Source organism: Rhinolophus hipposideros (assembly GCF_964194185.1).
Source record: "Rhinolophus hipposideros genome assembly, chromosome: 4".
Lineage (NCBI taxonomy): Eukaryota > Metazoa > Chordata > Mammalia > Chiroptera > Rhinolophidae > Rhinolophus > Rhinolophus hipposideros.
Genome location: NC_138050.1, coordinates 6,528,320 through 6,549,843, shown reverse-complemented (window position 1 = coordinate 6,549,843; position 21,524 = coordinate 6,528,320). Strand labels below are relative to the sequence as shown.

At 34.5% G+C, this 21,524-nt stretch overlaps 1 protein-coding gene across 7 annotated transcripts in view; it reads left to right on the top strand.

Moving 5' to 3' along the window:
• PAN3 (poly(A) specific ribonuclease subunit PAN3) overlaps window positions 1–21,524 on the top strand; it is a 134,898-nt gene that overhangs the window by 60,800 nt on the left and 52,574 nt on the right. For all 7 annotated transcript variants that reach the window (XM_081046013.1, XM_081046012.1, XM_081046011.1 and 4 more), the window contains one exon: window positions 4,911–5,058. In XM_081046013.1, the coding sequence (XP_080902139.1) occupies window positions 4,911–5,058 (148 nt within the window). The remainder of the gene's footprint in view (window positions 1–4,910; window positions 5,059–21,524) is intronic.

Sequence of the window (21,524 nt, the reverse complement as noted above, 5' to 3'; positions counted from 1 at the left end):
AAAATTAGCTCAGCATGGGTCATAGACCTAAATGTAAAACATGAAAAAACAAAACTTAAGAAAACAGAAGAATATATCTGTGACCTTTGGTTGGGCAAATATTTCTCTGATACAGCACCAAATATATGACCCATGAAACAAAAACTTGATAAACTGCGCTTCATCAAAATTTAAGAACCTTTGTTCTTTGAATGATAATATTAAGAGAATGAAAAGACAAATCATAGATCTGGAGAAAATATTTGTATATCACATATCTGAGAAATTATCCAGAATTATCAAAATTCCATATGAGAAAACAAGCAAGCCCAATAAAAATAGTCAAAAAATGTGAATGGACATTTTTACCAGAGAAGATATAATGCTAAGTCATTTGGGAAATGCAAGTTAAAACCAAAATGAGATACTAATACACACGTATTGACATTTCTAAAATGTAGAAGAAAGAAGTCTGACCAAAGCTCCTGTTCCTGAGTGCGTAGAGCAATCCGATCTCTCCATACAGTGCTGGGGAATATATTAAAATAGTACAACTACTTTGGAAAACAGCTGAGCAATTTTTAAAAAGGTTATATATACAGATACCCCATATCCAAGCCATTTGCTGCTAGTGATTACCCAAGAGTAATGAAACGTGTCCATACAAAGACTTGTACACCAATATTCATTGCAGCTTTGTTTGTGGTAGCCAGAAACCAGAGACAACTGTTGTCCAGTGGATGAAAGGATATACCAACTGTGGTTTTTCGATATTATTGAATATTAATCAGCAGTAAAAAAATGAAATATTGATAGAGACAATGACATGGATGAATCTTAAAATGATGCCAAATGAAAGAAGCTAGTCAAAAAACAGCACATACATATGTATATAAGGTTCATTCATATTCTAGAAAATGCAGACTAATCTATAGTGAGCAAAGGCTGATCATTGGTTGCCTGGAGACCAAAGTAGTAGAGCAGAGAGGAATGGGAGGGGGGAATTTAAAAGAGACTTTGTAGTTCGTAGAAACGTTTTGGGCATGATGGATAGTATATTCATTATCTTGATTTAGGTAATGGTTTCATGATAGTCAACCTATGCCAAGAGTTATAAAAGTTTACATTTAAATATGTGCAGTTTATAATATGTCAATTATATTTAATAAATCTGTTAAGAAAAAGTCACCAGGTCGTGTTTCATTCAGAGAGTAGAAAGATTACTGATAGCAACTTACGAAGCCATTAAGACAGGTAAAGCAAGTTGAGATCAATCAATTTGCTTTAGTTGAGATCAACTAAGGAGTTGTACCATGAAAGGTATTTTATGGTTTTATAAGTTTACAATGTGATTTTTAAAAAACCCTGACCAGTGTTCAGAAATATTAGTAGTTTCTCTTTCATTCATCACATCACCTTAAGACAGCTTCTTTTTTTTATGTGTACCTTTTGACATATTAACAATGAAATACTACGTAATATTTCGTGTTCTATTTTCATTTAGTATAAACCTCTTCCTGTCTTTTCTACCTAATTAAAAAAATATTTAATGATTGCACTTTTTATGTTGTCCTACTTACTAGTTTCTCAATTTATGGGACTAATTTGTTGTGGTCTTAAATAATAAGTATCCTGTTTGTAGTGCAGTCCAGCAGAGTATTAAATACTGTTACTTTAAAGTAACAGTTTCCATGGAATCATGATAGTAGAATAGCATAAAATTGTATTGAACCTGAGTTAGAAACCTCATCAGAAAACAACTTCATTTGTAAAAAATCTTTATCGATCATTTGTAGATTGGAAATATACTATACCGTTTTGGTTGGGTGAGATATGTGGATTGAAACGGTAATTATTTCATTTAAAATATAATGATAATAATTGCAACAGTGCTTTTTAGAGCTAAAGGTCAGGACTCTTGATTTAATATATTTCTGTCCAGAGAGTATAGGCAGGTATCATATTCAGATGTTGGGGGATGATGTCAAGTTGGAGAACTCACTGTATAAAACGCGCTTGGTGGTTTTGGCATGAAAGATGCAGTGTAAATTTAAGAGCATGAGAACCTAAAACTGTATTGATAAATTCTCACAAAGTGAGTATCTGCCCTTTAACTTGAATAAACATTGTTTTGTTTTTCCCCAGATGTACATTTAGAGCTGTTTAAGATACAAACAAAAATTAGGGTCTTAAAATATGAATAGAAATTAGAATAGAAATAGAATTATCTGTATGTTAAAAAACACATCTAGATAGTTATGAAAGGATTATCTAAATCATAGAGCAGGAGTAATAAAACTTCGATTTTCTTTTTCACTATTTTCTGATTTATTCCATTCTATTTATGTTATTGAAGTTAGACAAATTATATAACCCAAGTCCGTGAACTTTCTTTCCAGATACAACCTTCAACTTCTAAAGCTAAAACAAATTGTTTATTTTCTGATGAATAGATAATTCATTTTAATGTGATTGGTTTTAGTTACCAGTTTTTCCTTTTTAAAAATTCTTCTTAATATGTTAAAGGTATGTGCTTATACTATTTTGTTACTTTATAAAACCCTTGTATTTTAAACCAGTACTATTAAAGCAGTTTTAATAGTGCATCTTTTTATTGTTATTTTGACTAATTTTATGGTCAAATAGTATTCATTATTATAATCATTTATCATTATTACTTTAAATATTTCTGATAGTTTTCTAATCTGGCTGTAGGAATTTACATTATCTGTTAATAATAGTAGCTCTTATTATCTCTAGATTTTAGGTTTTTGTGTTGTATGTAAACCCCATGTAATTCTTTTTTCTGCTATTTACATGCTTTTACTCGAATACTCTAGAGTTGAATAACAAACTTCCAAACCACCCACTCAAGGGAAATGCCTTCCCATCATAAATCAGGATTTAAAGAAAGGAGGGAGGATTTTAGGCCCTTCTTTTCACTTAATTAAAATTAACTGTCAGGTAGGTTTTTTTTTTGCATATTTGGTTGTTGAATCTCTAGAAGTTGCAGTTTAGTGTGTAAATTTTCATAGTTACATTAATTTTAATAACTTCTGTTATAAATTTTGAGGTTCTTTATAATTTGTTAGAATGATATTTTATGTATAATTTATTTGGGAAAGGTAGAATAGACTCACCTTCTATTTCTTGTTTATAGGATCCCTTTCAAATTAATTTAAATAGACAATTTAGAGAAACTCAGCTTTGAAATCAGATTGTCTATTTTTCACAGCAAGTGTAGGATGTACATAAGTGAAGTGGAAACTGGGTAGTACCTATTTCTCAGGAACATGCTACTAAAAGTTTTTGTATGCATGTATAATTTTCTTTGTTTAAAATTTATTGTTTCTTAATAACCTTGTAATCCTGAAGTCGCCATCTCTTCTAGACATTTTGGACTCTTACCAAGATCCCCATTGCTTTTTATCTTGACTTGCAACTTCTAAAACAGATTTAGGATTGACTGGTACACACTGATTTAGTCCTGAAGTGGTCCTGTTAGTAGCCATTTGTTCCCAAAACTACACATCAGTATAATGTACTGGCTTATTTTCTACTCCAGAAACTAAGGAATTGACCATATTTTTAAAGAACATGCCACTATTGAAAACTTGAGAATTTAGAAGGTTGTAGAATGTGTGTGTGTGTGTGTGTGTGTGTGTGTATGTGTGTGTGACAAGATAATTTTTTTTCCCTCCTACATTTTATCACTTTGTGTTTAATTTTTGCTAGCACATAACTGGTAAAATATTATTTGTTTTAGAATTTAAAATTAGGTTAGCCTGTTGACTTGTTATCTTCCAAATCTAATATTTTGAACTCGAACATGACAGTTTATAGTGTTGTTCATGTCAAATAGGGAAGTTTGCTTGGGTTGTGCATTAATTAGTCCAGCATCTGATTTTTTGCCTTCTAACATCCTGATGATTAGTTCTAAAATACTTTTAAGTGATTAAGTTCTTTGTGTCATATATCAGTGTTTTAAATTTAGTTTATGTGTATACATAAAATGTGTGCTGACGTATGAACATATGAATTATTTCCTTGGTTGACCCTATTGCAAGTTGAATTCAAATAATATTCATGTTAACAGTCATTGAATCTTTATTATATTTAAGCGTGTAGAATTTGAAATGGTCACCATTTCAGAAAAATATTTAGGGTATTCGTTTGTTCAACATGGACAAAATATAGACCATTTATGAATTTGAAATCCAGTCTTATAATGTTCTAGTAGTTCTTAAAGCCAAAAGTACCATGCCACTTGAATATATGAAATGTTGTGACATAGTACAACTGTGAAGGAAAATTTTTTAACATAATGTCATAGAAAAATATTTTTAATATAACAGAAGTTACATGGGATACTTTGCAGGCCTTGGGGCCTCTACTGTGTTCTTCTATCTTGATTCCTCCCACGTTTGCCTTGTTTTTAAGTGTTTTTCTTGTCTTTACTCTGTTACTTAAATACATGGCGCTGTATTATTGGAGGAGTGTCTTAAGTGCTTACAAAAAGAAGTGATTAAGTTGGGGATAAAGGCAATTTTGACCCTTATCCTGGTAAAAGTGGTTTAAAAATATTAAACTTGAAACTTGTTGCTCAGTTTTGAGGTAGTCTCAACCTCCCAGATCTCTAAAATGTGTTAGGATCGTTTGGTAATGATGCATATTGCCAATAAAGGCAAATTTTACATGTTTCTAAGGGTATATTCTGCAAATGAAATGATTCGAATCCTCAAATTTGATTTAAAAATTTCCCTCAAGAAATTGAATTATACCACCCCAAAATATAGCAACTAAAAAGCACTAAATCCTTTCAATAAAATATTTTACTCAGTAAATAAAGAGGTGTGGAATAATGCCTAGTAGATTCAATGTCTTTTTTGGGCTTAAAGTGTGTTAACTTACTATATTTGATTTTTAAATAGACACCAAATCCTACCGCAAGCGAGTTTATTCCTAAAGGAGGATCAACCTCCAGGCTGAGTAACGTGTCCCAGTCAAATATGTCTGCCTTCTCTCAAGTGTTCTCTCACCCATCCATGGGAAGCCCTGCTGCCGCTGGATTAGCACCAGGTAAGCTGAGTAACTATTTCCAGTGAGTTCCAGATACCAAGTCTGTACGCATCATGTTCTAGTCGTTCATCAGAACTGAAACTGGTATATAGTTGAATGATTCACATTTCAGCACATTGTGAGTTTATGTTCTAGGTGTTGGTACCATAGACCACGTGTGTAGTTGACAAATGGAAAGCAGCATTTAAACATGAACAGAATTTATATATAAGGATATCTAAAAGCACAGAAATAAATTTAAAGGAGGAAGTTATTTAGGAAAAATATCTATCTGGACCTTAGTATTGCCCTGTTTTTTTTTTAAAGTCAATGATAATGCTGTTTTACTCAAAAATCTTCTTTAAGAGATAAATAGAATACTGATGTGTATATATGCAGAGTCCTTTGTACTGAATTTCTAAAAAATAATCTGTATCATTCAAAATACAAGTTTAGGTGTATTTATTACCTTTCACGTGTTTGGTTATAAATCTGTAGGAGTGATTTCAAATTGGGTAAAGTATTGTAAATAATAGTAAGAAAGAAATGTAAAGTAGTATTGGGGGTCATCTAGGCAGAGACAACAGTACTTCTCAATCATTTTCTTCCAAATTTACCCTTAATGGCGAAGAATTTGAACACATGTACTTGTACCCCAGGGGTCCTGAGGCATAGAACTCTTTTTTTTGAAGTCCTCTTCTTTTGTCTTAAAATTCATGCAAATTTTGCATTCTATTCCATAACGTAAACATTTACTATAATACAAAAATCTGAAAAATTTCTTAAGATAATTAACATCCCCATCCCTACTGCAGTGTAACTTACCAGAAGTGTGAGGTATGCCAAATTATATGGAACTCATAGTGAGTGCTGAGCAGGTTACCTTGTGTCTGTTAAATGTTTGAGCTCCTCACACAGATTGTTTCTAGAACCTGTACTGGATAATGATCACTTGGTATTGAATGTTTCAAAAAGCAGAAACAAAATGGAATATACATACACTAAATTAAGCCAAGAGATCTATATAATCACCCTGGAACTAGTGCTGCCTCCAGGGCTTAATCCAGGCCATAAGGGAAGTGTGGGTGCTGATGCTCCTGTTGACTTCAGGGACCTTTTGGGGAAGAAGAATGAGAGAAGATAATGGTAACGTTCCGGAACAAAGAGAGCATCTGGTGTAGGTATGAAGTATCAGGTGTGCTCAGAGGCTGAGTAACCTTGTGTTGTCAAGGGTTTTATCAGTGCCTCTTCTCTCTCTTCCTCTCCACTGGTCTCTCTCTTCCTTCCAACCCCTACCCCCTCATTTGTCGCCTTACCTTTTTCCTACCTTGCCTCTTTTCAGGTTCAGTTAAATTTGTGAACATTTACCCCCTTTCCCTACAGAGCAGTGTCAGAATTGAATATCCCTGGTAGCCTCAAAGTTTTACTTGTAAGTAATATGCTGCTATGATTTTTCTCCCATTGAGGTGTGTTCACATTGTGTACCTGAGCAAAATCTACGTGTCAGCTATACATCTAAAATTTCTTATAGATTGTCCAGACTTCTGAGTGATGTTCATAAAGCATCCACAATAATGGTATCCATATGGCAATTACAAATCTTGGGCTTTTGTAATTAAGGACCAATTTATTTTGACGTAACAACATACCTTGTTTCAAAAAGAAATATTTTGTTCACATCTTTGATCAGACTAATTCAAGCTTGCCAATAAAAAAAACAACAGGCTTTTTAAATATTGGAGGAATTAAAAATGTCAAAGGGAATTTTAGATCTTGAAAACGGTTAGTAAAAAAATGCATTAATGCTGTAGTTATTTGCTAAAGCTTTCCAGTAGGTATTAACTTGTGTGTAGGTAAGTGTTTCATTGGTCCCAATTGGGTATGACAACCTAAATTTGGGATGAAATTAATTTTAATTAAATTAGCTGAGAAACTGCTTAATCTTCTACATAGCTCTCACATGAAAATGGTCATTCTGCTTCCTGTTAATGAGACTAATTACTGTCTGGAACCAGTGGAAATAGGTCAGTATACCATATTAAATTTATTCCTGAATTGTTTATACCTATTACTTAAAAATTGTTCTTTATTCAAAGACAATCAACTAAGCTAAAATATTTTCCAAAAATACTAGAACGATGAAGATTTTGCATTTATTATTTATCCATATTTTCTCCTTTTAGTTAATAGTTTAACTTTTTTGCACATGAACAAAGAAAAGAAAATTAAGTCTGACTTACTTTCAGAAAACCAGTTTACCCCTTCAGTGTCTTCCATCACTTCTTACCCACAAATATTCCTTTATTCAAGGCCTAGGAAAGGTTCTTGATATTTCTACTTTAAGGCAATAAAATAAAAAAGGTCATAAAGTTTGTTTACCTACCTTAGTGGTGATTTAATTTATTGTTAATGCTTTTTGTCTACTATAGGTGTAATCTGTTGATAATTTTCAGTTACAAAGTTTTCTTTTTTCTTTTTTCAATTTCTATTCCGGATTACTGCCCTTGAAAATATGCCACAGTACTGTTTTCTAAAAAAATCTGAAATCTTAAATATTTTGGCATTCAAATGTAAACTAGAGTAATGTCATTTTCATTATATATGATAAAATACATACTTAAATGTGTCTTTTGATGAAAATGTAAAGTTATTTGAGTGAAGTTGAGTAGATACTAAGATTTTGAATTTCCTCAAATCGTAAGGAACAAAAGTGTAATTTCAGGAACAAAGTAGATCCTGAGTGAATCAAGTCTCTTTAAGCATTTGTTTTGATCACTTTAAAAATATGATTTGTGTTTTAATGCAACAAGTAAAACTTTATACAAAAGTTATTTGAATTTATTCTTAACTAACTAGGTTTAAAAAGGATTTAAAAGTTAAAAATATGCAGTGCGTGTTATGTTTTCATTGACTTGTATACACAGCTGTTTTATTCTGTTTTAAGAAATCAAGGATCTATAGGCTTACTTGTTTTATGCACAGTTAACCTAAGAACAATAGCTACATTTCTAAGGATCTTCTAGGAAGGTAGTTATAAGAGTATTTGGGGTATGGCATTAACTTGGGCTTCCTTGTCTTAGAGAACATACAGTTTGTAAATCTGCATTTTTGTGGTCAACAGCTTATCCTGAGGTTCACAGTCTTCTAAAATTTAAGAACCGGTGGTTTAACACACACTTAGCAAAATTTATTTCCAGAGCGTCTTATAGTGAAAACACTTTTTAAAAAATGTGTAGTCTAACGATATATTTTTCTAATATCTTTTGCTTTAGGCAGTTTTTGAATAGATCTTTAGATATAAAAATATGACTACATTAAGTATATGAAATGACAGTTTATGCTTTAATTTTTTGTGCCATGAAAAGTAATTTTATCATGAGAACCAATTGCTGACTGTTTTTCTTAATCAGAATTTTTCCTAAGAGTGTTTTGATTTGGTAGTAGATTAGTAAACTAAGTCTCGATATTCTCTGCTTACGTCAGTATTAGCCACAGTCTGTCTGAAAGTGATTTTAAGAGAGGTAGCAACTGGAGCATTCATTTTGGACAGTGTTCTGATATATCATCTGGTGGTTTAACGTACAATTCTGACTTAGGAATTGAGCATCTCTCGTTCTGCCTAATTGTGTGTGAGCACAGGGGAGGGGCAGAGGAGAGTTCTTGGATTGGAAAATGCCAGCACTGATTCATAAATGAGAGAGAGAACCGTAAGAGAAGTGCAGAGTTTTCACATATTTCTTCAAAATGAGGATGGTGCAGATTTTTGGACCATTTGGTATGTTTTATTGTAAATTATTATGACAAATCTCAAATGATTGATTTTGGGAAAAGCATTTAATTATACTAAATTTACCACTGTTAAATAATTGTATTCATTTATTGTTAGTTTTATTGTCATTAGAAAAATCTAAAGAAAATAACCTGTTTTTAGATCCAGCCTTTTCAAATACTTAACAATTTCTTATGTATTCCTGAGGGAGCCAAACTGATGGATAAAAGTAGCTGATATTCTTTAATATACTAGTATTTTTTGACTTGGTCAGGGTATGGGGGAAAGGGGAAGGGAAAGAAAAGGGGAAATTAATATTTATCCATCATTCTTGTTCAAAAATATTATAATATTAAACTTTTATATCTAATATACTATATAAAGTAGGGTTATTTATTATAATGTTGACAGGTTTGGGTTAGGAGATCCTTTTTACTTTTAAAGTTCTGTGCTAAAAACATTAAGTTCTGTGATTCTTTAGCTCTATGGTGTTTCATATCATAGATAAAGAAATGGAGGCTCAATTCACTTCTGTTATATAGTAGCTGGTTTATGTGATAATCTCATTTTGGTTATTGATTGATCTAGGTGGAACCTGTGGAGTTGACATAGCCTTGTGCTAGTTTGTGGGTGGCATTCCTGACAGATTATCATCTGGCTTCTGCTTTGTCACTTGTAGTAGTAATAAGGAATTCATTAGCTAACCAGGGCAGCCCAGTGTACATTTTAACAGTTTGAATAAAAAAGGAAATTATATATTCCGTATGCTGAGCTAAACTCTGACTTTTACCCACTAGTCCTAGTTCTTTCCCTTTGTGTTGAATGGAATAAATCAAAATCTTTTCTACGTGATAGAGTCCTTTCAGTTATTTTCCTTTTTACGCCAGTTATATGTATGTGTGTGTCCATACAACCAATCTGTTTGCATGACTGAAAAAAGAGAGGACAAACTGGGAAAATATCATTAACATTAACAAACTGTATAGGTCAGAAATCATGAATTTGTAAGTCATATGGCTGGAGCACTAGTGTGGATAAAATTAAATGCACAGAATTGTCTCTAACTATATTACTACTCTGATATACAGCTAAGGAGTGCGTATGTACCTTAGGCTGTATGTTAAAATCACTAACGGCGTTAAAAATTCCATAAGCTATCATTTTAGATTATTTTATGTTTTACTAAGTGTATAGTTACTGAAAATAAAAGTTTATAGAAATATTTATGTAATTCTTAAATATCATCATGTTTTATAGGCTGTAACTCTAAATAGATTTACCTTCTAATTTTTCAAGTCTACCTTTAATTGGGTTCTGTGGGACAGTTGAGTAATTTGTGAGTTTCTTTGGATATTTCATTTTCATCTGATTTCTCTGAATTATCTTTACACTTAATAGCAATAGAGGTAGTTTAGCATTAAAATGTTCTTCTAATTGTTTTAAATTATCAATCTAGATTTCCTAAGTGTAATATAAATACCTTAAAAAGAAGGGACCTTGTCATTTCTTCTCTTGCACAAATTTAGGCATATAGATGGTACCTAGTAAATGCTTACTCATTTAACTACATTTCATTTCTGTTTTGGAAAAACTTTTTTTTAATTGGTGGGTATTTCTTGAGTACAGTGAATTTCAATGATTCAATAAACATCTTTGAAGAATTTTTAGAAATTATAAATAATCAAGAGGATATAGATTGAATAGTTATATGAGGAACAGAAATACGCCTGTTGTAAGTTTAACTGCATCAGAACTAGAGTCACTGTGTGTTTTGAGGTGCTAAAACATTCTTAAAACCAATTACAATATTTGTAAGTATTATTTTTAAATTGCATGTTTCCATTTTTTGTAACTACTTTGTTTTTCAGGTATATTCAGCAGAATCACTCAAACCTTCCCAGGTTTTCTAATTGGGGATTGCTTTCTACATTAAAAAATGCAATAACAATTTATAGTTCAGATCAGGGATCTCCGAGGTTTTGTCCAGAGGGCCCTTTCACTGCCCTGTAATGGCGAGCTCATCCTAGAGGGAGGCTGCTCAGTGTATGCTTGGATATGGATACAGATGGTGATGTCCCAGGGAACTAACAGTAGAACTCTAGACCCATGACTGGATTGGGGGTGCCTGCTGGCTGCATTCCTTTCCCAGTTGGGAATTTCAGGAAACTGAGGCGAGACGTTAATGGCGCAGAGGGGGATATGGCTGCTGCAGCTGGCTTGGAGACCTGTCAGGTAAGGCGTAAATAGCTTCCGGTAGATACTGTTCTAGTTGGGGGCTCCCTGGTTAATGTGTCTTGTTAGGTTTGAGAGTTCCTGGCCTGGACTTCCTGTTGCAATCTCGTGTATTGGCTACCTTGTCCCTTAATGAAGGGCAGGGGCTGGATGGGAGTGGGTAGGGTTCTTCTACAACTGCGCAGCGTCTCCAGCTCGGAGGCTGCTTTCGTGGGATCATGACGCCTTTAGAACACGGGACCAGTTTCCTACGAAAGTAGCTGTTGGCTTTTGGCACCCCCTTTGATCCCTGTGTTTTAGCATCTTCATTTCTAGAGTGAGAAGATAATACTAGATGATTCAAAGAGTCTTTGTAATCTACAATTCTGTTGTTTTGTGACATGCTGATCTATAGGAGATAGGTACACTAGAAGGAGACAGAAATGGAGCCAGTGATGAGAGGCAGCAGGGAGAAGAGTGTGGTTTTTGTGCTAGACTTGACAAGGACTTGAAAAGGCATGTGGGCTTCCAGGGCGCCGTCCGTGTGAGGAGAAAATCCCACCAAGGCGCCTGTTGCATCCTGGGGCGAGACGAGGGGAGCTTGTTTCAGCAGTAGAGGTTCGAGTCTGGGTGACTCCGAGAGTTGGACTGGTTTTGAAAGAACTGAGCAGCCCTGAGAGCACGTGTTAGGAAATGCCCAAGAACATTCCTGAACCTTAGCTGGACATGAAGAGGTAGAAGCCAGCCTTTTCATCACCTTTTGGTCAAATAGGGTGAGAGCTCCAGAGATCATTTCTTCTTTAACCGTTTGGCTCAGTGGTGCCCGGTGCCTTGTCTGTGCTCAGTGAGGGAGAAAGCGCTGTGTGAAGAAAGCTGCTGTGCTGTGTGTAACATGACTCGTGAGGGGTGGTTCCCTGATACTGTAGGAATGAAGTGAATGGTGGCAGCCTCTTCCAGTGCTTGGATCTCTCCTGACTCTTCTCAGCTTGACTAGTCTTATTCATATGTGAAAGTCATCTTTTTTCTTATTCTTTTAACCTTTCAGATGTGTGTTTACGCTGGAGTAGGATGTGTGGGGAGGGTTTAGAAAAAGGAGAGGAATCAGAGATGTATCCCTTTAAAAACACCCAATGTACACAGTCACGTAAAACCTAACCATGAATACTAGCAAAAACTCTAGATGTGGACTGCATCTATATGGTGATAATGTTTACTTCTGGATTTTTCAGTCCTGAATCTCTTACTGTTACGTCTGAAGTGAGATGTTTTCTTACGATTTCATAAATATCTTCCCATCTACCCACATCTTAGATGTGGTTATCCCGATTTTAGATTGGTGTTCCTAGAAATAGTAACTGGTAACTAAAAGTCCCTTTGAAGGGTTTTGTACCTTTTGGATCAGGATATTAATATAATTGTAGTCACCAAACTGCTAAAGCCGTAACTACTGTGGACGGTAATCTTACTGCTCACTGCATTATTGAAACAAATAGATCCAAAATGTAATGGCTTCCCTGTCCAGGGCAGATGTCCAGGTTGTCTGGGATGCACTCCTCCACATAATCAGGGCCCCAGGTCTCTCGTCCCCAGGTTTCTAGGAATCTAGAGATTCCCAGGCCCCAGGCTTCTAGGAATGTCTCCAGTCAAGTGGAAGTGGGGGGGAAATGTATGGAGCAGCCATGAGTGGGAAGTTAGTATGCTTAAGCCTGGAAATTGGAAGTTCCTCCAATGATGACTGTCTACCAAAAGCCAGACTTCATCTTTTTAAGCAGCTTGGCTACATTTCCCAGGCTTCTTTGGATGCAAAATTACAACAGTGATCCCTGTTAGCTCATGTATATACATTTTGGGGCATTATCTTATTTGCATCTTTTTGTATCTACTTTAAAGAAATCACCAAAGTAGCAGCAATAACTGATTTATCCAGTATCATGGGAAATGAAGCTTTCCAGCATACTTGATATTTTTGGATGTCAGAAGCTATATGGCATTGTCAAAACTTTACATTTTCAACAATTTTTTCAAGGAAAGATTTCCAGTAAAAAATTTACAGTACTCTGTTGCTTCCAACAAAATACAACTTTTTTTGATGACTTATGCTCAACTTGATATGTCTCAGTAACTGTATTGAGCCAGAACAATCGGTACCCTTTAGGTATCAGAGTTTGCAGAGCAGTCTGGAATTAAATTCTTTAACCTTTCCATTGTCCTCCTGCCCCAGTAGCTTACATTGTCACTCTGTGAAGGTAGTAAGGCCTTTCTCTTGCTCTCTGAATCTTGTTAAATGATGCTGATACGATTACTTCTCCTGGGATGCCATTTTGAGAACCACACTTTCTTAATACTCTATGCTGTCTTCTTTCTTTTTTCTTTCCCCTTTCTTCTCCTCCTCCTAACCTGCTAAGGGCTGAGAACACAAGTACGGTTTTTAATACCTTTTTTTTTTTTTAAAGAAGAAAAAGACTGAGTCATGGATTTGAATCATTGTGAATAAGGTACATTGGCTTTTAATTATTCTTCAGCTAAAGCTAGTTTTGCTGTTTTGGTTCATGTCTAAGTTCTAGATAACTGAAGTTATCAGATAGTAACTATTGAATTAATTGTTGCGGGGATTACTGAAGCGCAGTCAAGATCACAAATGCAATCTGAATAAAACTGGGCAACAGGGATTTCTTCTACCTTAGTAATGTTAATGGGACAAAAATAGTGTAAATTATTATAATACACATAATAAATTTTTCAGAACATCTGAAAAATGAACAGCATTAAGTACCTTGAGTATTTAAAATTTTAAACTCCCTGTATCTAGAACTAGTCATCAAATATTTTATTTGCATGTTACATTTTAATGTTTTAAATTTTTTATATAGAAATCCAAAATTAACTAATACTAATCTTACATTATTTTTTGTGAATATCTGTAATTTTTTATAATCCGGCACACTTGTCTTAGAGTAAGTTTCTTGTTCATAAGTATCACAACATAATTTATCACTGTGAATGAAAGATACCATTTATTCATAAACATTCACTATCATTTGAGAAAAAAATAATGGTTCTTTTGATCCCAAAGAGTTATGTTTGGTAGCTAACACCTAGCCTCCTTTCATTTTGTTTTGACCCTTTGTTTAAATAACCTAAGTGTTATGATTTAAAAGATTGCCACCATTGCAGAGGCTGGGGAAGAGCCTATCATTTCAAATCATTTGGCCAAGTTTGGGGGCAAGCAGGTCACACTGTTTTATTTCAAAATTATATTTCAAACCCTAACAGTGGTTTTTAAAAATGTGAACAAGTTATTCACATTTTCAGGGGCTTAGGCACTGTAGTTTTAATATAGTCAGTCAATATTCTAATAATATTTGTTGAATTAATTAATGAAAGCTCATACGGAAATGAGGCTATTGATAGAAGTAAAGCCAAAGAGACAATTAAATTACTATTTGTAGACATGGAAAGCAAAATACTTGTGCAGTCTGTGGTCTCCAAATACTACGTAAGAATACGTAGTTGATAAAACTCACGTTAAATTTGTAATATGAACTCATGGTATTTATCTAAATTTAGTCAATGAGATTAAATAAGTTTTATGATAAAGCTTTAGTGTACTTAATAGTTTTATTAACGCTTACAGTGTTTCTAATATCCAGGTAGTCCATATCTCAGATAGATATGCAGCCAAAATGAAGTATGATTATATAAATCAGTTGCTGAAATTCTCTAGATATTGGGGGGAAAACCAGAGATCAAAACTGGGTTGCATTTATTTTGGTCAGATCCACATGGCTTCTATTAAAGGGTATTTACGTGTTTAAAAAAACAAACAAGAAAAGGTAAATGAAGAAAGCTTTTTATAATTTTTATTGTATAATGTAATGAGAGAAACTATTTGTACTTGTAATCAAATACAATTTTTATAATTGAAATGTTACTGTAATTCAGCAAACATTTCATGCTTTTTGTTTATAGTTATATCTTCATGGTCCTATTCATATAATTTTTAGTTCAGGATTTTTTTCTTTGATGGAGGCTTTAAAAATAAGATTCAGATTTCTTCTGCTTATTACTGTATTAGAAGCTTTAAAGTAGATATCGATTGATGGCAAAATCAGTAGAATGGGACAGCACATACTGAAGGGTCTTTGAATCTAAGGTTCAGTTTACCATGAATCTAAATTTTGAAGACTTCAAGAATAGAAAATTGTTTTATCACATCTTACAAAAAGCATTGTTTTCAGTGGTAGTTGATGATTTGATTCTGTTCCCCTCTACATGGGAAATATTTTCATACAGAGTGTGAAGCTGTACTACCTTCAATTAAAAAAGAAATCTATAAAATGCATATTTCATTGAGAATTTAATTTCCATAGTCTTAAAAACAAATAATATCCAGAAATTTAGATATATATGTATTAACCAGAGACTATTTAGGTTAGATATTTAATTTGTATTAATTTGAGTTCTGGCATGAATAACCTTTATCCACAAAACTTTTTTTAACTGCTCCCTTTTATCATGTTGGGTAAAAGCTATAATCTATTATATTAACAGGAAAATAATATGTATAAGATTTACGGTGAAATCATGCCTCTATTAAATAATGGTCTGTGAGTACACAAATTCGCTACTTTTTTGCAGAATGAGTTTTTAGGTTAGGCCCAGTCCAAAACTTTTACCTGAATTTACAGATTTTCTGTTTTCTTATCTTGTTTTTTCTTGAGTAGATTAACAGATTGGTCTAGCATGCATATTGTTAAACTAAGAAATGAGAATTTTGAGTCATTTCAAATACAGGCAAATGTATTGGTATAATTGGGAGAACCATCAATAGTAGCTTTGAATGGTTGCTTTTAGCGATTCTTAAAAATCAGTGGGAGAACTTCTATTAATAACCTCATATATCTTTTCTTAACTTATTAATGATGAAAATCTTGTCACAATTTGAATAAAAATAGAGTATTGTTTTCTTGTTTGATACACAGTTCTATAGTTTTTTGCATTTAAATGCTTATGTTGCATTTTGTTGTTCATCTTAGTTACTTCACACAGTATTATTTAAAAATTACTTGTGTGTTTTACTCCCTGATATATAGTAGCATGGATTTTTGTGGTTTGCTCAGTTGTATTTCTTAATATTTTGGAAATTTATGACAATCATTATTGGAGTTATGACTGTTTTGGAGGAAAGGTATGTTCTGTGGTTTGTGTGCATTTTTTATGTTGCAAACTAATTTTGTGTGTGCATTTAGGAAGATCTAGAGCTTTCTCAGGATGTCATAACATCAGGGTAGAGGTGAATTAGGTTTTCATCATTTCACTGGCAAAATCAGGTTTACAGTCTTTCTGATCTAGCTAATCTTCTTGATGAGAAAGCTCTGAGTTTTCTATCTGTATTTGTATAAAAAGAATATATTTATAATAAAAATTTTATCTAATAAAAAGTAATTTATTTCCAGAGAAATTTTTAGTTTTGTTGCATTAAATAAAATGACTTGGTCAAGTAAATATTAATGCACCTCCACATTTTTAAATTTTGAGAAATTCAAGTTCAGTGAGGTTTTGTTTCTCCTACTGAGCTCCTGGAGGTAATTTTGTATGTATCTATATTCACAGGAAATAACATTAGTACCCCATGGGGGAATTGCTTGGAGAAACTTTTAAGCACATGTTTAGACCTCGTTTTATCATAATAATACTATGTTTATACTGAAATCTGTGGGGAACATAACCGCCCCCCCCCGCATTCCCCCCCACAAGAAACGGTCTATTTTTAACATAACTGTATAAAGAAAGCCTTTTATTTTGCCATTTTAATAATTTTGACGTTTGATACGAATATGCAATAAGACAAGTACCATTGCCTATGTTCATGAAGTATTTCTGACTATAATGGATTTATCTCACAGCTTCAAGCATTAATACAAGAAAAAGCTACTAATTAAAGTTATGTGACAATTAGCTTGGTTCATTGTTAATCTTTTAAAGATGAACCAAGGATTGTGCATCAACATTTCCCAGGGTGCTTGAAAATGTGTGTGTGTATGTGTGTTTATTCCTGACCAGGACCTATCCTAAACCTGCCATTTCAGTTTCTCACCCAGATCCTTCCTTCCTTTTCCTTCCAGTCCTGCACAGTCTGTTTTTAGAAAGCCTTCCTGGTAATTCTGATGTCCGTTCCTAGTTAAGAAGCAGTGCTTTAGGAGATTTGGGGCAGTGGAGAAGCACTAGTCTTGTTACAGCGAAGTAGGGCAGGACTTTTTCTTACCTCAGATACTCTCAGTTCCGTGTGTTTATAATTAGAAGAAAATGTCAGTATATTGTCTTAAAAATTTTCAAGTTTTGGAGTTTTGGTATGATTATTATGGAGCTATTTATTGCCTGTGTGCATGTGGATATATAATTTCTGTATGTTTTTTTAAAATTATAGGTAGCAAGGATCTTAAACTGCTTAATTCATTTTCCCAGCTTCACTTCCCTCTTAAGTTAGCCAGCTAAGCCATATAAAAATCTCTTAATTACCATAGAAAAGTACGCCCTGACTTCCTTTGGTACCTCAGTTCATTTCATAATTTATTAAATATTCTTCTTATTCTGCATTCTGTATGCTGAGTTAAGACTTTTTGTTGTCTGGGGTTTCAAATTGATAAAGTTGAGTAAACCTATCATCACCCCCTGAAAGATCTATTTTAAACGTAATTGTGAGCCAGAAACTTAAGGCTCATCTTTGCTTTCTTTTCCTCACTCTCCACAGCTGGTCTGTTAGCAGTCTCCTCAGTTCAGTCTTCAGGTCACATTTCTGGGATTTGCTGCCTCCATCCTAGACCACGCCCCTTACGTGCACCATTTAGACAGCCTGATTGGTCTACCCCTGCAGTTCTTTCTCCATGTGGAAGCGAAAGTAATCTTAACCCAAAATCCGATCATGGCTTTCTAGTTGTCATTGGAATAAATCCACACCCCTTACTGTGGCCCCACCTTCTGCGTCTTGTACGTCTCTCCAGGCTCACGGTTCACTCTGAATTGTGTGTGCGCTTCCCGCCATACTGGTCTCACACGTGCCAGGCTCCTTTTTGGCTCACTTTGCACATACTGTTCTTCCTGTTCTTTCCATGCCTGGTGCCTTCCCACCTCTTGGGTGTCAGCTAAAATGTCACTTACAAAGTAGGGCCTTTGACTAATGTAAAGGAAAATTTCCACCATTCGTTTCCATCATATTACCCTGTTTATTTCCTTTTTGGAAATGATTACATTTCGAAGTTTTATTTTTGTTTAAATTAGGATGAGTGGTCCTCTTCACTCCCATTGGAATATAACCTCCCTCCTCGCAGGAACCATGTCTAGATGTTCAGTACATATTTTTAGAATTAAATAATTGAAGATTAACTGTTAAAAGACTACCAACCTTTACCGGCTTTCTTTTCTGATTAAAGAAACCTTGTCCCTTTTACTTTACCTTGTGGAGGACGTACTCTGTTATTCTCAGATAGAATATGTATTTGAACATGGTCAGCTTTTCCCCATCATACCCCTTTGCTTTGGCCTTGCTCTGCCTGGAAGGCTCTTCAGTTTCTTGAGGTCTTGCCTACTTTTTTGTTGATTAGGTCAAATGCCTCTTTTTTTCCCCCCACAAAACTATGCCTACTTCCCTAGTCAGTTTTATCTTCCATATCTGTGCCTCCAGAGTGTTTCAAGTATCTCAGAACATTTTTTAAAAGTTTGTGTTTTATATACATATTTCTTCCACTATAGTTAAATGCGTCTGGAGGCATTTTTATCATTTTATCCATTGTGATCACACATGAAGACCTAGAGTACATATTAAAATTGACAAAATTTAAGCCCTGTAGTGGACATCATGATAGAGTGTGAGCTTTGTGAGATTGGGAGTAGATTTTATTTCTTGAATTCCTGGAACCTTACTTAGTACCTGATCTCATGCAGTGGTTCTAGTAAGCTTCCTTAGGTAGTTAGAGGTAAGAATCACCTGTCCTCATCTAAGATTCCTAAATAAGAAACTTCACATTTGGAGCTTTGGCCTTTGTATTTTTAAAAATTTCACAGGTGATTCTGACATCTGCCCCCCTTTATATCTAGAGGGAAAAAAGTTCAAAATGTCAGAAGATTTGAAGGAAGGTGAGATTTCATTAGATTTGGATGAGGGTATCCAGGAAAGAAAGGTTGATGGAAAAGGAAATATTTGAGATGGATTTTAAAGGATGGATAGAATTTCTTTTAAACACAGACAGTTGGGAATCTATGGGTTTTTTTTTTTTTTCTGTTTTGTTTTAACCAGTGCAGATAGCACAAGGTAGAAATGTTCTCACTCAATCAGTGAATTTTCAAAAAGTAATTCAATCTGAGATAGGTGAAGAGTGAACAGATGTGAAGAAACAATCTGTTAGGTGTGGTACTGAGCCATAGACTTGGAGCAGGTTTCTGCTGGGGCAGGGTCCTGCTGGAAGAGGCATGATTACCCTTCAACACTGATTGTGAGGAAGCCCACGGAGTTGCCTTGGAGAGGCTAAGGTAGGGCAGGGCTTTTTTTTGTTCTTCCCTCCCTTCTTCCCCCCTCCCCTCCTTTCCTCCTCCCTCCCCTCCCTTCTACCCTTCTCTCCCCAACCCTGCTCCACTCCTCCTCCCCTCTACTTCCCTCTTACCTACCAGCTGGCACTTTGTTTTCTTAAAACTATATGTGGGCACCAGTGTGCAATGATTCTATAAGACATTTTAAATTGCCATCAGTCGTTAACTCATATGGATAGTTGTTTCTCTACCTTAGGCTCTTAGTCACTATTTTTGTTATGCGTAATTTTCATTAATCTTTTCAAAGAAATATTTTTGGAGTCTGCCATTTGAAGTGTGCCATAATGTGGAGAGCCATCAGCTCTGACATATCAGAAGAATAGAATTTTCTTAAAAAACTAAAATAGCTAGGCAAGTGAAAATGATTTGATTGGGCAGGAACTTGGGAAAATTAATGAAAAATGTCACTGAGATAGATAAAATTTTCATATATTTAAAGTACCTGGTAACTCTCTCAGAATTTGTTCCAATTTGATTTGCCATTGGCACCCCAAAGTTTGGCACATTTTGTTTGGTGGTTGTTGGAATGTGAGGAGAAGAGGCTAGTTGGAAATACGGCTGGAAAGGTGGTTTAGAGCACAGGTATGTATAGGAGGAACTTACACCACAGCAGGCATCAAGAACTTGAGACTTAGTGACCATTTCTGCCCCTGGCGGGACCTTTGAACCAGGAATGTCAAAACTTAATTAGAACTTAGAACAGTGGTTTTTCAAACATATTTTAAAAGCAGCGGAGCTCTTATGAAGTCTGTATACAATCCCCAACTCTAAAATTATATAAAGCAGATAAAACTTGCAGGGTCAGGTTTATTAAATTTACTCATAAAGTTATTCGGTGAGAATAACAAGTCTGTGGTATTTTGTTGGATGCCACTGGCTTGAGGTTGGTGGGTGAAGGATAATAATTAGTCCTACATTGCTCACTGTTCTATATTTTCTATCATACAGAACATGAACTATGATTCACATGGATAGTGGTGCACTCGTTTGTTCAATTTTGTCTGAGTACATGTGCATTTAAATACTGATTATTGCAGAGTCACTACCTTCCTAACACAAAATCCCTATATACACACAGGGGCGACAGGTGAAAGAGGCTTTATTCTGAGATCTCATGACCATATCCTATCACAACAGAAATTAAATAAGTTGGTGATAACCTCTAGTATGTTAAAAAAATGAATGCATACGACTTTGGACTTGCATTTGTGATTTTATTACAGATTTAATAAATAGTGAAAAAATAGCTGAAAGAAATTCAAATCGAGAATTTGTGGAAGCTTGAAACATTTTTGGAAGCCTAGAGTTCTTGCTTAATACAGTTTACAAACCACTGGCCTGTTTCTCAGCAGGAGAGAACTGACCAGTACACAGATGGAGGAAGCTGGAAGAGTCGCAGCTCTTATCAACTGCAATTCCTTATCTGTACCCTAGATTACAGAAAATGATTTGAGTGATTATTTTATGGCTTCTCCCCAGATAGCCTACAACAGGTCCTATTCATGACATACAATGGGCCGCTCTAGCTCATCAGGACTGAGAGAGGCTGGGAAAGTGAGGAATCAGTAAGGCTTTAAAACCAAACCAAACCATACAACTCTACAAATTACCAAAGTGTCGGATACCTATATTCAAATAAGTACAAATTTCAAGACAATGTGTAATCACACCTAGTTTGTTCTTTGTAAATCTGAGCTCTCAGGCATTGAGATTCTTGGTTTAGATTCAGGAGTTTTCCATGTTGAAATTTGGAAGTGACTTGATTAAAATGTTTTCCTGTACTTGAGTAAATAATGGAATGAATCCATTTTTGACAATGAAAAGTTGTATCAGTCACCTTCATGATTCTTTTTGGAGGAAGTCTTGAGTAACATGTCTGTTTTATTCTGAAAACCTTCGACCTAATTCATGTGAAAGGGCTAAA